We start from the raw sequence: 16,798 nt of genomic DNA, 5'->3' as shown, positions 1-16,798 counted from the left end.
AAACTGCTTCTAAAGAATGGCTTTACAGACTTTGCTGGTATTCTATTTTGTTTTGGGTTTTTTTTGTTTTTTTCCCAACGTTCCTGTGACAATTCTTGATGAAGTAATCTGCCAGAAGACTTGACGTTTTACATTCGGCACCGGCTTTTGGTGTCTACAGATGACCAAAAATATGTGTGTGTGAAGGTGCGTGTGTGTGTTTGTCCACGCACTCTTAGGTGTGTTTAACCAGTGAACTAGAGGGTTTTTTTTACCTTTTTCCCTGTATTTTATGTCTAATCTGTCTGCTCCAGTGTTCACAGATTACAGTAATCTGCTCCGTTTGGAGTGCTGTGATACGGGAATAAAAGAAAAAAAAAACAACAAAAAAAATGGGGCTTCGGGGTGCAGCAGCCTACATCCCATGATAAGGGATTAGTGTTTATGTCACCAAAGAGGCGACTACATCAGACGTAGAGTTGCCTCTGGGGGCTGGGAAGAGGGGTTTTAACAGCGTGCCATGAATGTGGTAGAAGCTTAGCCTCGCTAAGAGATTGCTGCGTCTTCATCAGCTGTTTCTTCTTTGTTGTCTTCGTCATCTTATTTTCCTCGCACCCATTCCTTTCAAGATTATTCTTGATTAATAGGCTGCCCTACTCAGAATCTATTTAAACTCTTAAACAATATGAAGCCCGCTGTGCTGTCACTTAGTTTAAAACAGTTTAGAGCTGCTGCGTCAGAGTGCTTTTTTCCCCCACAGATTGTGGTGGATGCAAAAACAGAATTTGTCCCATTGAGCTCTCCAGTGGCAGCACAGTGGATACTGAAAAATCTAACCACAGGAAGGCGGCCCTATAAGTGTCAGTATGGCTGGGTAATTGCTCATTTCTGTCTCAGTTCTCCCACAGACACCTATGTCATCATCATCTTCCTCTCTGCCTTCCCTTCTTTTTGGAGAATAAAGTCAAGCGGACAAAATACAGATAAAACCACTTAAACTTTGACACGCTGACAAAGTTGAGGTGGGCAGATTGCAATGATCAGAATGATTTGCCACAACACCACAAGATGTACAAAAAAAAAAAATCCGACAAATGTGGGCTGCCATGTATTCTGAGATCTGGGCAGATGTTTGGTGTGCTAATCTGACAATAGCTCCTGTTGCACGTTGATTGCATCCAGCCGGGATGTAGCAGACTACTTTAAGTGAGCCTTATTGTGCATTTTGTGTTTGAATCCTCAATATTAACGATGTCTGGTAACTCCAGTTAATAGTTTTTTGGTCATGTGACACGTCAGATAATCATGTGTTCACGCTAATCCACTCACTGCTTCACTCCATTAGCAAATAATCCCGGTTAAAGTTGGCCTTCCACTGTGTGGTGACCCTTATGTAACACCCGTTGCCCCACTTTTTCTTTTTTTTTTTAATCAACAGAGGACATCTTTTGACTCTTTGTAAATGTTATGCTGATTTTGATCATCTCATATTATTTTGTAGATAGATCGTAGCATTAGAACATCAGATTGGAGTATTAAACATGGCTTCAAATCTTTAAACGTGCTCCCTTTCCTTCTAGGTGATCGTTTGTGTCTTATTTAAATCTTTGTACGGCACAGACTATAATCTTGAACGCTCCTAAAACTCGAGCTCGAGCCAAGCAGGTCTGGATTAATGTCAATGATGCATTTATGCAGCAGTGTAGTTTAAGTACAAATGTATTTGTAAAGCTTTGGGCATTAAGAAAGATTTAAATAGTGAATCAGCGGATTACTCAACTTGAGCAAATTTGAAGGTTCTGCTAATGGTTTTCATACTGTACGCAGGGCAGAGCCAAGGGGTGAACACAGCTGAAAGTCTGAACCACCTCTCTGTCCGGACCTTACACTCAGCTGTAAATCTGTTAGAGGGGCTATGCATGTAAAACTGGAGTAAACATGTGCCTGTTTGTTTCAGCAGAACCATTTTCTTTGACAATCAGCAGAGGGTTACATAAAAAAAACAAAATTCTTAAAGTCCTTATGGTGGACCTCTATACTTCCTTGTATAAGTTAATCATGAAACTGAATGACCAATATTTGGAGATCAGTTTCTGGGTCGCCGGAAGTAATGGCCTCATGTTAGCAACACACACAGAAAGGAAAGAAGCCCCCAATTACTGCTTATAACTTTAAAACAAAGGGACTAGTATTTAATTTTAATGTTCCCGTGTTCTGTTTTGTTTTTCCTGTGGATGAAACGCAAAGCTGAATGAATTATTTGAAAACAGAACATCTGTCCCAGGAGTGGGGTTCACAGAAAGACCAGCTCTAATGGAAAATAGTGAGTTGGACTAAAACAACAACAACACAAAGATGTCGTTCCGATTAAAAGAAAAACATCTGAGTGTGACCGTGTAGCAGCTGCATGTTTGAGCCTGCACAAAAAGTGCAACTGCACACCGCCACCCCCATCCCCGCCTAGACCACACCCACTTTTTTTTTTTTTTCTTTTAAATCCAGAGCTGTAACCCCACGTCACCCCAAACACACAAACGCACTCCTGCCACATCACCCCACTCCCCAAATAACCTTGCGGCCTCTGAGGCTGACCTGTTGTCGTAGCAACGAGCTCATCAGCATTCAGTGTGATAGGTGGATGGTCAGGACCCGGGTGGAGGGACATATTGTTAGTTTGTCCTGCTGGTGACTCACACTCCGTTTCTGCATATACAACACACCACAACACACACACTCCTGCTCACTCTCTTTTCATACGATTGTTTGGCTGTCTGTCTTTATCCTGTTATTGATTTCATTTAAAAAAGTTTGGTCTAAGTTTTGTTATTTTTTTGTTTTTACTACTTTCTTCCCGATGAGTTGGGTAAATGTATCCATTTATTGTTGAAGCTGACATCTTTTAAAAAATTTGCTAAGTCACGTAAGGGCAATCATTATAAATGTAATATTTATATTTGGTAAATATGGCATAATATGCTCTGTCTCTTTTTTTTTTAAGTGAATGTCTTGATGATTGATGCAGTTTAAAATGGGAATGTATGACGGCCTGATTCTTGAGGCTTTATTATCTTATGTATGAGGTTGGTGTTGACACGAATAAAGTGGTGAAACCGCAGTGAGTTTGTGTCATTATTAAGTCTACTATAGGTAAGTATAACACTAAAACACATGAAATGTAATAAAGCTAACTAAAATAAAATATAAATGCAGTTTTTGTTTTGTCAAGAACACCCAGCCCGAGGGAGTGTTGATGCATGTGTTTGGTAAGGATGTCTACTTAACTCTGAGGGTTTGTATAAAAACTAAACCTAAGAAATGTCAAATGATGACAACTACACTGAAAGAATGAGAAGAAAAACATCCCAGAAACCAGCTGAACAAAAACGAAAGGACAATTAAGAAACACATGTTTGAAACCACATTTGAGTATTGAGAATAAATTAAGCAGGGGTCAGTTTGCCCTTCCACATGGAAGACTTGGTTTAATTAATTTGAATTTTCTCTGCATCAGAAGAGGATGCAAATGTATTTATGTAAAGAAAAACACAAAAATCAGGCACCCGTTGACGATTCAACATGTATTTTCCTTGTAGTGGAATATTTCACTTATGCTTTCACTCCTTAGCAAGCACACTTTATCTCTCTGCAAACAGCAGAGTCTTTAGTGGCTTTTACTCAATGCCAAAGGGTAGAACAGGTTCAAATGCTTCTTGTTTTTCCTCTGTTATCCGCTTGTGTGACTCTCATTTCAGATAATGTGAGAGTCACAGACTTGTATATGAAGCACTGAGGTCTACTGTGCTCTTTACTCGTTAATGCAAATCATTTATGAGTCTGTGCTGTGGTTGGTAACATGATTTTAATTTTAACTAAAACAAAACACTAGGTGTGGGGAAAAATAGTAACTGGATTGAAAACAAAAACTAGACTTCAGACAAAAACTTGAAAAAAAAACCATGTAAAACATCTTTTAGGTTTATAATAATAAATAAAATAAAAATAATAATAATAATAATATACTGCTACAATATAATAATAGTGATAAACTTTTTAAACTTAATCTTAAATCGCCTCCCAAATACCTCCCAAATTATAGTAATAGTTAAGAACTGAAACACAAAGTAAGCTGAAAATAAACATTATAAATAAATAAATGAATAAACCTGCTCTGTAAACCAGCAGAAACAAAAATGTATTGTAAAATACTTAAAATGGAAAAATAAAACAGTTTTGTAATTTTATTACTTTTGGATTTTATGAAATTTTCACATCTTTACTTTTATTACATTAAAAAAAGTTTAGTTTCAGTTGAGATTTTATTACTTTCCGTGTTAGCCCAGCTTTTGCTTTCATCGTAATTTAGTTGTACAATTTACTTAAGGTAGCTAAGTTAGAGCAACTTGTTAATTGTGAGTGCACGGTACGGCACTGGCATATATACTACATGAATCCGTTGCAAAAAGAAAAATGAGGTTATTCTAAGTACTGTGCACTAACTTAGCTATATTAAGTAAACTGTACTTTGTATTTTGGCAATTTTTTTAGATTTTACGGTTATATTTAGAAGTTGAAACAGGTACAATAAAAACGAATACTGTGACTCAGTACTTGAGCATGTTGGACTCAAGACATTTCCTATACATTTTTTGCAGTGCTTATTTTAATCAAACTTCACAAGTCACTTTTGTTGGTTTTCCCTTTTAAGCAAAAGTCCAGTTTATATTTTTATTTCAGTTAACCGGTTTTTGTTTTTCCATTTATAATAATCTTGATTATATATATATCTGCACTGTGTTTAACAGGCATCGCCCCCACAGTCCCGTTGAGAGGATCCCCCATTGAAATCTACTCCGGTAACATATTGGATTGGTTTTTGCAGTGATTACTGCACACAGAGCATGCGGTGCTTGGTGGGAGGAGGTGTCGCCAGAAGACAGAAACAATAAAATCCTGGGACAAAAATAGACTTGTCTTTGCAGAAGGAGTCTGCTGTTGTTGGGGGAAGCTCGTGGTTCTTTGGTGTTATGCTAATAACGTGCGTGAGTGTGAAATTTCCCGAGACAAAAGATGGGGGGAAAGAAAAAAATAAGAGGAAAATGTTGGGGGAAGGGATGGCGCACAGAGGCATAAGAGGGGAGCCTTAAAGAAATTGGACAACCCCGCGAGACTTTAGTGGGCGTGGACACCGAGGCGAGGGCTTCCTGCTCGGATGAACACGTGGTTCCGTGTCTGCCTTCCTGCTCGTCTGTCAGTGTGTGTGTGTGAAGGTTTCCAGCCCTTCTCTCACTCCTCTCCCTTTCATCCTCCCATACAGCAGACAGCACACCACCTTCTCCTCTCCTTCCTCCGTCCCACTCGCACCTCCTCATCCTCCCGCTACACTTTCCTCCTCTTTGCGACGGGACTGCCGACAGCCAGGCCGCGGTCACTTCAGCGTGGATCAGCTCAGAGAGGGAGAACGAGTGTGTGTGTGAGTGTGTGTATATATGTGTGTGTGTGTAAGTGTGAGTGAGTGAGTGCGTGTGCGCGCACCCGCCGGCAACCGGTCCATCCGCGTTATTCCCTCTCACCCCCTTCCCGCTATCCTGCCTCGTTGCTCGGTCATGACGCTAGAAGCGATCCGCTACCGGACCGGGTCTCTGCAGATCCTCAACCAGCTGCTGCTGCCACACCAGACCGTTTACGATGACATCCGCTCGGTGCAGGACGCTTACGAGGCCATCAAGTCCATGAAGGTACGGGGTTCTTCTTCTCCCCTTTCTCCAAACCTTCTCCTTTCACCCGCTCCCCCAGCCTGCCCTGCACGCCTGCCGCATGTGCATTCAGTCCCGTCATGCATGTGTGGGGTTTTTTGTGTTGTTTTGTATGTGTCGGGTCTTTTGTGCTCTCACCGCTGCATGCATGCAGGCACACATACATGTGCTCGCCGCCGTCGGCCTGTATTTTTGTTTTTGGACCTACCTGCAGCATCGTCTCACCTACCTTTAAACCATCCGTTATTTATAGTTTTCACATCATGTGTAAGCGCGATAAAACTGGGTGTCTGCGCTCACTGAGCCACCCAGCCATGAAATATGCCTTCCCCCCTCTCTTCCTCCTCCTCCTTTCTTTGGGAGAGATTATTGATGAATTATTAATGACCTTTGCCAGGGTTTTGTTTTTTTTGTTTTTTTTGTTCGCGTTTTTTGGTTTTGTGCTGCACTCGGTGACACCTCCAGCTCCAGTTTGTCTCCACACCTGAAATCCTGAAATACCTGAGTGTTCACATACATGTAAGACGCTCAAGTTCTGTAACAGCTGGAGCATTTTAAGGTGTTTATTATTATCATTATTATTGTTGTTATTATAAGAGCCAAGAAGACACTAGACCTTTTGTCTTTCGAGTTGCACACACACTCACTAGCTGTTTGTTTGATCCTTTGTGTGTGTGTGTGTGTGTGTGTGTGTGTGTGTGTGTCAGAGTGAAGGAATGTGCCATAAGCAGAGGGGTGATGTCATGTTAATAAAGTCTAATGGTAGTGAGAGAAATGTCTCCAGTAACGGAGATGAGATCATTTTAATCAAAGCTGTCGTGACAACTTTTGGCTCTGTGTTCACCCACTTCCAGCTTTGTGCTGGAAAAACATTGATCGTCCTCTTTAAAACTGATGGTGATGATGATGACTACTGTCCTCTTCCTTTTCTCCTCCAGGTGCGCGGGGCTCCGGCCATCGCCATCGTTGGCTGTCTCAGCTTGGCCGTGGAGCTGCGGGCAGGCGCCGGAGGTGACGACCCTGTGACCTTCATCAGGGAGTCTCTGTGTCACCTGACCTCAGCGAGGCCCACCGCCGTCAACATGGGCCGCGCCGCCCGCGAGCTGATGGAGTTTGCAGAGAATGAGAGTATGGAGAAGAACTCTGAGCAGCTCAGAGAAAGGTAGACAGCAATTTGCGGTTTGTTGGTTATGTTTGATATGTTTGAGTGGAGTCACATTTAATTAATCGGATAACAGACAGTATTCTTCTTCGGGTCCTGCACGTCTGTTACTCCGGGACCTGTAGGCCACCTTACACTGATCAATCCCAACCAAAATCTTTGGCTGGTTTCTCAACTTCTAATCTACCTTAAAAAAACCTCTCTGTGGAGTAATTGATACATTTCTGCTGTTATGATCAGCGATTCACATGCATGCTGCTGATCCACATTTTTGATGATAGTTTCACATTACTTCCTGGTCTACTGATGGTGGTTTGGGGTCAGAAAACGCAGCAGTGTGCCAGTAAAGATGAGCAGGATGAAGTGCACAACAGGAGTGGGGGATGATGTCTGTATAGCAGTATATACCGGTACTGCATTGTTTCTTTGAAGGTTTGCAGGGGCTCTTAAGGAGTTCCCTCTCTCTTTGAGGTGTTGGACCAATGGGCAGTGATCTCGTGGGTTGCTGGTGGTTAGAGTGATTTTAAATTAATTTTATTTTTTAAAGCATGTTTTCTTCGCTAATGCATTAAAGCAGCACTGTTATTATTATTCCCTTTGATGTCAGAGTCTCCACATGTGGCTGACATATGAGATGCACATACCTTCTGTGCTATTTAAAATGAATGTGAGGAGCAGCTACAGTGAAACGTCGGGCGGTGTTTGTCTGTTGACTTTGCGTGTTTGATTTTTAAATTAGAACTTAATGTAAACACGTTTGCAGAGACTCTCGCTCGTCTCATCTCCTGAACTTTTTGTTTCACGGTGTGTGCATTTGCGAGTAAAAGACAAGTGGAGGACACGCAGGGGAGCTTTTTTACACTCAAAAACGGACTAAAAAAACTGGTTGAACCAAAAAAAAATGTAAATAATCAGGTGAATCTTCTCAGTATCTGTTCAGCTGATGTAAATCCACTTTTAGTCCCTAATTACAGCTGGATAGATCATTCTTCATTGTTTACGCAAACGGCTCTCACGCTGGCCTTTGTCTTCATGCTTTAAGTGAAAAATAAACTCCCAGGGTTTCTGTCTTACCAGCACTGGTAGCTCACTTCTGGATTTTTTTGGATCACGGTGTTTGCATTATGGAGGTGGAATAACAAGTTAACCATGTCCCTGTTAGCCACACACAGAAGCACAAAAATGCTATGGAAAAAAAGACATTCCAGCCTTTTCCCTTTTTAAGGATATTTGTTTTAATTGTATCTTGGACATCTTGCTTGGATTGTATTACAGAATCAATGGATTGTGTTAATATTATTCTTGTCTGCAACATACCATGATCGTATCGTGAGTTCTGGTACTTCCCTTGGACTGGTGTTATGTCATGCGAGAGATTACTCCGTTCCCCGGCATTGGCCACGTGATAGATAGTCGATGACTGACAGATGTTCTAGATCTTCTACAGGCTTATAAAGAGTTCACCTGATCGGAGAAACGCTTTGTGTGGTCTGGTTTATGATTTCAAACCCAAATCAACATGGCAGCTTAACTGAAAACGTTCTCATAATGGACAAATGTATGTTTTGAAATCATTTGGTATCACAAATACTCCATGCAGTTGTTGAAGTTATCTTTATTTGAGATGGACATTGACTAGTTTTACAGATTTTCAGTAGTTTCCACCAGACCGGTTTGGGGTTTGTGGCCTGCTGTTAGGCACACAGTGAGAGCTTGGTTCATGTTGTTCGCAGTAAGTCGGTCTTGGTTCGAGATGGACACTGCTAGAGGTGCCATTTAACTTTTATGGAGAGAATTTTCATTCTTGTGGGTCTTCTGCTTTCATTAAATGATGACCTCCAGCTTACACTGGGGCATTTTCCAGCTGAGAGTGACAAGCAAAGAATGAGAATTGGCACCGCCAAACCCTAAAAAAGGTGGAGTGCTGTCTTCGGGTCTGGGAAAAGTTGCAGAAAATGGATTGATGGATGTGTCTGTGTAGGCTTTCATGACATACAGTGGATTCCTGAAATCCCAGGTATTTTGAACTCGCACCCACACCTCGCCATATGTGACCTCAATAGCTCGCACAATGGCGGGGTGGGGCAATATCTCAGAGGTTTTAGTCGTCGGCCACGGTGATGGTAATTACCCAAACCACCTTGGCTCATGCAATGACTCGTGTGACCAAGATTGGGTTAACGGCTCCTAGAAACGCCTCCAAACAGGACAGACCCCACTAGGGGTTTATGACCTGGGACTCTCTGAAAGTTACGCCTCTTATCCAAGACGTTTCTTCAGTTCTAAAACGTCTTCAACAAAACAAAGACAAAAAAACTCCTAAAGACATCCAGTTACCTTCTTTCCAACATTTGAGGTGGGAAATAAGCCACGTGGTCTTTGGGTCCTAACAATGATTCAAAGATTTGCAGATTTCCTTGTTTTGCATAAAGTAGTGGGTAACTTGCTGGAAATGCAGAGCTATGTGGACACATGCCTTCACTCTGTGATTTGCACATCTGCTAAAGAATGGTTCAAACTGTGAATAGCTGGCTTTGTAAAAGTTTCATCAGGAACAAAAAAACATTTGCATTTTAAAAACGTTCATTTATCTAAAGGATTCACAGACTTTATGCTGTTGAATGCAGAGGCAAAATTGCCAACTGATATTGACTGATATTAATATTTGGCGATATCTGACATCAGGTGAGATTTTCTTAATTCAGACATGCGTAACAAACACACTTCACTTTTTTTTATGTGTACTTATTTGTGAGTCTTAATATATCGGTGCTGTTCAGCAATAATCTTTTTTTTTTTTTTTTTTTTTTTTTTGCCACAGCAAATCATGAATTACTCGTTTACACTCAGCCCGACTGCTCGGATCAAAGAGTTTCCTCTGGTAGATAAACTATGCAGCATTAATATGCTCATAACATGATTGAATGGCGTTTTTTTTTTTTGTCTGTTCTTTACTTTTTCCATTTTCATTTATTGGCCATCATAAACGTCGATACGAGCATATCCGCAAATAGTAGGGCTGTTCGATATAACGATATATGTCGGATGACGATAGAAAAACGTCTATCGTTTCATTTTACGCTATCGTTTGTTTCGTGGTGTCGCAAAATAAACTGTTCACGGCAATATTTTTTTTTATTGTTTTGATGGTCACTGTAGTAGCTATATTAATTTCTTAAAGTTCTCTCTTTCTCTTATATTTAATATAACCACACTACAGACGGACAAGCGCCTGTTTTTATGGGTTGTCATTAGCAACAACGACGGTAACACCATCGCATGTCCGCTTGTTTATTTTCCACATAAAACTTTCACAATAAAGCTCAAGATCCTGTTGAGAATTTTCAAAATAAACGGAATCACGTGAAAAAGTATGCCGAGTATTGACGGATGAGAAGCACAAAAAAAAAAGAGTCGTCAGGTGCTAAAAAATAAACTTTAGACTCAAACGTTAGAACAGGCTTTCCCCACAGCACGCCGTGTAATAAATACTCACAAAGAAAACGGCGGCCGTTACAACTTATGTCTAAAAATGTATAGTTTCATGCATCGGTTAAAACACTCGACTCCAGCTACATGACGCCCAGCTGGAAACACTTCACCTACCTGAGATTCACAGAATTTACAGAAAATATTAAATTTTTTGTGATTTATATCGTTATCGGACGATAGATGTTTTATATCGGGATATGAGATTTAGGTCATATCGCACAGCCCTAGCAAATAGTTTTCTCTTTTACCTCAGAAGGGTTAAATGAGAATACAAAAAATAAATGAAAAAGTAAAGCTAGTGTCAGCCACACCGATATATCGGTCAGGCTCTACTGTCAGCTTTTCAGTTGTTTGCTCTGTATGAACTTGTTCTGTTACATGAAATCATCTCGGCTCTTCAGTTTTCCTCCTGAATGGTGTCTCCCGAGTTAGTTGCTGCTGTAACACTTCCTCATTTAACACCAGCTGCAGGTGTCTTGCTGAAGAAGTTGCAGAAGCTATCGGATCAGTTGTGAAGTGAAAATTGTATACTATTGATGCTTTCCATTTTTGCAGCTTATTAGTGTTAAAACCAAATTATCAAGTGGTAATTTTTACAGGGTTCACTTGTTAAATAGTGATTGAATAGCAATTTGATTCGTTTTTATTTTCAGACAAGTGGAAAAGAACACGTGTGAAAGACATTGGTGTTTCTTGGTGACGGAAAACGTTCAGTCTAGGTGGATAATGTCTGTCAGGGGCAGATGATGCAGCTTGTTTTTGACAGAAGGGAGTGATCTACTTTACAGTAACCCCGGCCTCAAGGCAGCGATTCACTTAAATTTGATGCAGAAAGCTACGTAGAGTTAAAAGAAGAAAATGCTGGTGCCAAAGCATGAATCAATATTTACTGCGGTTGCACCAATACATGCATTTCATGGTAACTGTTCCAGTTAAGAAGCAAGTGTTTCAGTTCATCAGTCACTGGCCTCTATGCTTATCAGTGATTGAATGTTTTCCTGACTTTCGTGTCAGTGGGCTGAACATAAGGGGGCCCTCGTCTTCGTCACCGTTTTTGGGTCAGGGATCAAAGTAACGCCATGTCAGTCGTTAGCATCCACTCAAAGGAATTTGCTGAAAATAAGCACTTTTTTAACAGGTATTTTAATTGACCTTTAAGCTGGTATTGTGCAGCACGCTCGTTATAATTTGCTTTCAAGGAGTCAAAAGGTCTCTTTGGACGTTGGCTGCTTTTTCACTCCTTTTGCACTTTTTAGCTGAACATTTTCAGAGGTTTGTTCGTTAAGCCACTTGGAACACTGACTTACGAGTCATTCGAGCCCTGTCCAAACAAAGTGTCCCTTTAAAGACTGTGGAAACTGAAAAGGTGACTAGCTCCCTTCCCACGTGTTAAATAAATATGTTAGATTTCCATTACAAAGCAGTGAGTCACATTGCTTGGGGTGACTGTAGCTCAGAGACCTGGTCAGGTAGAGCAGGTCACCCACTAATGGAGAGGATAGTAGTTTGATCCCTGCATGCCACATATCCTTAGGCAAGGTACTAACCCCAAGTTACTCTCTGAGTGTGAATGTTAGATACAAAGCACTTAAGCATAGAAAAGTGATTGTGTGACTGGGTGAATGAGGCATATTTGTATAAGGTGTACAGTAGAAAAGCTCTATATAAGAACCCGTCCATTCATCTGAGAATAAGTTGGGCTAAAGAGAAACACTGTAGTGGTGGAGTGAAAGACCTAGCAGGTAACCATGGAAGATTTATGTTACTTTAAACTTGGTGTGGTTTGAATTGTGGGCCAGTCTCCAAAAACACTTGTGCAAGTGTTTACTTGATAATGCGTGTCTGCAAGGTAAGAATCGAGACTGTGCAGCAAGAATAATGTAAGAAAGTGAGAGAAAATGAGGGAGATGTGGCACAGCTATGGCAGAAAAAGAGAAGGAACAGCATGAAGAAAAAGATTGTGTATGAGAAAAGCGGAGAAAGCAAAGTCATGACAAACAGAAACACAAAGCCGTATTGCTCCTGCAGATATGATGGACACATTGAGCCCACAGTGGCAGACATATATCCTCTTCTCAATTCCCACCTCTTGTGGCCCCCCTCCTGCAGTGTAATTGCCTGGATCGAAGACATGCTGGAGCGTGACGTCAATGACAACAGGAAGATCGGTAACTATGGAGCTCAGCACATCCTTTCTGGCGTCCCCAGGGACTCGGTGACCATCCTCACACACTGCAACACCGGCTCGCTGGCCACAGCTGGATACGGGACGGCGCTGGGTGAGACTGGAGCGCTGGCTCTGAATGAGAAAAGAAGGTGGTTGTTGAAATATTTAGAGCACTGTAACTGATATGAGTCTGTGTGTAGGCGTGGTGAGAAGCCTCCACGCGCTGGGCAGGCTGAAGCGCGTGTACTGCACAGAGACGAGGCCGTACAACCAGGGGTCCAGACTGACGGCGTACGAGGCTGTAGCGGAGGGAATCCCTGCCACGCTTATAACAGACAGCATGGCAGCTCTCACCATGAGGGAGATGGACATCACAGGTGTGTGTTTGTGTCCCATCACGTCTCCTTCACTTCACTAAAACCTCACGTTTTTTTTTTCTTAAGACTTCCTTTCTGCTGTTTTCTCCCTCAGCTGTGGTGGTGGGTGCAGACAGGGTGGTTGCTAACGGTGACACAGCCAACAAGGTCGGCACGTACCAGCTGGCCATCGCCGCTAAGCACCATGGGATACCTTTCTATGTGGCGGCACCCAGCACGTCGTGTGACCTGAGTCTGGAGAGCGGGAGGGACATCATCATCGAAGTGCGCCCCCCCGAGGAACTCACTTCTATAAACGGGGTTCCCATCGCTGCCCCAGGTAAGGCGTGAGGGATGTCTGTGCAGAGAGAGCACTTAAATAAGCGCGAGCTCGGTAGAGTATCGACAGGAAAGCATCAAGGTTAGAGAGGAGATGAGCTTGGCCCAGTTCCAAAGTCAGCCCAGAGGCTTAAGCACCGAACACACTCAGAGTTAAATTGGCATCACATGAAACGTAAGTGCCAGAGTGAAGGAGGCTGTTAGCTCATATGTCCTGCACAGAGGCGCCCTGTGGCCACTAATGTGCACACAAAGTTCATCGTCCTTTTTATTTTCTCGCCGGGTTTTCTTTCTTGAACTTTCTTGCAGGCCATTTATGCGTCTTTAGTAGTCAGTGGCATGATAGAGATAAGAGAACAGAGTCATTTTCACACATGCACCACCGCCCACAGAGGTGTACGTGACACCGCAAATGTCAGACGCATTCAGGTGGGACTTTTAACTGGTTTTTAACCTCTCAGCTCTCCAGTACAAAGTCTGTGTGATGTCATGTGCTGCTGAACAAATTATGGAGCTAACAGTCCGGCGTATTCAGTGCTAGTGAGTGGGTGTCATGTGTCTAGCTGCCTCTACATGGGGAGCTCCTTTCAGCTGAACCGCATGCATCTGAAGCAGACTGTTTACTGCTCTGCGCTGCATTACAGAAAGAACAACTGTGCAAAGCTGGCCAAAGTTCATGTGTGGAAATGGCCTGTGCTTGGACAGAAACACAGTGGAAATGTGTGAGGGCAAACTAAAGCCTGGATTATCAGTAAATATATTAATGCTATGCACTTTGGAGTGCTCAGAGCAGCCCTACTGAGCTCAAGTGCCCATATACCTTACGGCTGAAGCCCAGGTTTGAGTCTGACTTGCAGCCCTTTGGACCTGAGCCTGAGTCTGTCGGATCAAACCTTGAAAATGTATTTTAGTTGAGTTTGTGAGAGTTTAGTTGAGTCATTTAATCTCTAGGTACCCAGTGACATCACAGTAATTGTGCTGAATTAATGAGTACACAGGCCCCCGGGGACGAGGATGTGTGCTTGCACATTCGTTTTTTCCACTCTTTAACTTTCCCCACAGACTTTAATAATTATGAATTAACCTTTAGTTAAGGTTTTGGTGTACTAGAACCACACTGTTGCAGTCGTTAAACATTCCTTTACCACAGTAAAGAAATGCGTAACGAGCAGTGTGGGGTGTAGTCCTGCTGCTGTTTGAAGGAATAATAAACCCGAGACAGAAAGCAGGGTCAACAAACTCTGAGTCTAACTGTGGGAGACTCTGAATATCCAGAAAGGCTGATCAGACTTAGTTAAATCAACTCTGAGTATGTTCACCCTGATTGTAGCGCGATTAGGGAAAGAAAGCTATCATCAGTGGAGCTCCGATACTATGATTTACCCCGGCGACAGGTAAATATAGAGCACAGCCTCCATTTTAATCCAGTGTACTGAGAAATATGAACACGTTTCACTTAAAACCATGATGTTTAGTTTAAAAACAAGAGGGCAGTCCACTCAGCGTCCACTCAGTCATCGCTTACCCACTTTCAGTTTGTATTAACAGGAAAAGACGGAAAACCTAACACAAACGTACATTTTTAAAATGATTCTGCTTCTGACCGGGACAAAAATGCAGTAACAGCAACTGTAAATAAGAGTATGTTTTATTATGACCTACTTGTAGTTTTTGTACATAAGTAAGACTGATTCGGGTCTTTTCGAGTGGAAAAGATGTCAAACTTTAAGCTTTTTGGGCGTCTGTTTTGCTTGGCAGTATTTAATGATAATTTAATCCTAAGTGTGCAGACAGTGTTCGAAAACTCACATTAAGGCACATTATTTCAGACATAGTCTTAAAGTTATTCAAGCCTCTTTTTGACTCAGGAATCTTCACATCTTCAATATGACGAGACTTTTTTCATCACAGCAACAGATTGCGACACATGATTATTCATATTGATGATAGATTTTTATTTTTTAAATCAATCTTCATCTTGTTGTTTAAATCAATGTTTAAACAACTGACAAGGAGCACGTTGGGCTCAGTGTCAGACCGTTCAACTGGGTTTTAATTCTCAATATTGTGTTCAGTACAGCTAGCTTACACGTTAGTGCACTTGCATTATAATAACCTGTGAATTGTGTTGTGTGACTAACACCTCATTCCCGGCCGCTTCCTGCAGGTATCGAAGTGTGGAACCCGGCCTTCGACGTGACCCCTCACCAGCTCATCACAGGGGGCATCATCACAGAGCTGGGAGTCTTCCTCCCCTCTGAGCTCCAGGCGGCGCTCACCGGCCGCCTCACTGCCCTCTAGAGCCACTCGGCTCCTCCTGCTGGTCCGTGCGCACCACTGCACGTTTACGTCACACTAAGAGACACTTTCTCATCATCACAGACGCCGCACAGTTGTATTTCTAATTGAATTTTGTTCAATACACAGTCACTGTTGCATTCAGTGGTGCACACAGGAAAAAAAAAAATCTTGTTTGTCACTTTTCCACATACACAGCTACATAGAGTCTCACTGCAGGGAGTCGAGTAGCCACACACGTGCGGTCTCCCCTTTCTTTTAAATCCCTGTTCTGTCTTTACCTTTCACCTCCAAAGCTTTCCATTGCATCTGTCATTGTCTCTTTCAGCCTCTCTTTCCAAATGGCTTCTGTACCAACAAAAAAAAAAAGAAGCTCAGCTGGACTCGAACCCAGAAATTCAATTTGGCAAACAAACCTAAATGCGACCTTACGAAAGTCACATTGTAACAACTTAAAGAATAAAACGAAAGCCTAAATAGCACGACTGGTTCTTTAATTTGAAACAAGTCGTGGTTTCTAAAATGCTGCTACCTACTTGTAAATATATATATCCTTGCTGGTAGTGTGTACATATGTAGAAACTAACCCCCGCTCGTGAAACGCGCCGCTTTTTCATCCAAATAAGCGGTTATGTAAAAAATACATTTCGCATCTAAAAATGTTATATTAACATTTCATTTCTTTTGCTCAGTGTAGGAACTTTTTTGTAATAGACAAATTCACATTTTTAGCTCATAGTCTTAATATGGAAGAATTTTGTGTGTCAAAATAATTGAACGATCGGTCACGCTAGTCAGCTGAAGCCTTTAACGTCACATGGCTACTTTTATACCTCACTCCTTATTTGCGTTTTGCTCTTCCCAGTTATACTGTATCATACCACACATGTACTCTCGTAATAGACTTGTATAAACTGATCAGCCACAGCATTAAAACCACCTGCAGAAACGGGTCCAGATCGGTCTCTTTCTGATGCATCCCGCGGCCGCTCGATCAGATTTAGACCCGGGGAGTTTGGAGGCTGGTCAGCACTTTGGGCTGCCTGTTACCCTTCTCTGTAAGGAAGAATCATTAAAAAAAAATAGGAGTTAAAGGAGTAGTTTGCCTCAAAATTAAGGTTTAGTTGTTGGCTTGTGTGCACATCAGTCAAGACTTTAAAATAATTTTTCGATGTCAGCTTTCCTGCTTAGAAACGAATCTCTCTCCAGATGGTGCGTTTAACTACATCAGCCTCAACACACGAAAAGCTGC

The 16,798-nt window shown here is 42.0% G+C and overlaps 1 protein-coding gene across 1 annotated transcript; it reads left to right on the top strand.

The window, feature by feature from the left end:
* The first annotated feature begins 5,223 nt into the window (after window positions 1-5,223).
* On the top strand, window positions 5,224-15,934 carry mri1 (methylthioribose-1-phosphate isomerase 1). Its single transcript, XM_085356264.1, has 6 exons — window positions 5,224-5,714; window positions 6,671-6,894; window positions 12,496-12,665; window positions 12,754-12,930; window positions 13,025-13,249; window positions 15,416-15,934. The coding sequence occupies exons 1-6, from the start codon at window positions 5,583-5,585 to the stop codon at window positions 15,547-15,549; spliced, it is 1,062 nt and encodes a 353-aa protein (XP_085212390.1). The 5' UTR covers window positions 5,224-5,582; the 3' UTR covers window positions 15,550-15,934.
* Window positions 15,935-16,798: the final 864 nt, after the last annotated feature.

The sequence above is a fragment of the Diplotaxodon limnothrissa genome, linkage group LG6 (assembly GCF_057381915.1).
Source record: "Diplotaxodon limnothrissa isolate DT_005_m linkage group LG6, D_limnothrissa_male_GT1.1, whole genome shotgun sequence".
NCBI lineage: Eukaryota > Metazoa > Chordata > Actinopteri > Cichliformes > Cichlidae > Diplotaxodon > Diplotaxodon limnothrissa.
Note: the sequence above shows the minus strand (reverse complement) of the source record. Positions and strands in the feature narration are given on the sequence as shown.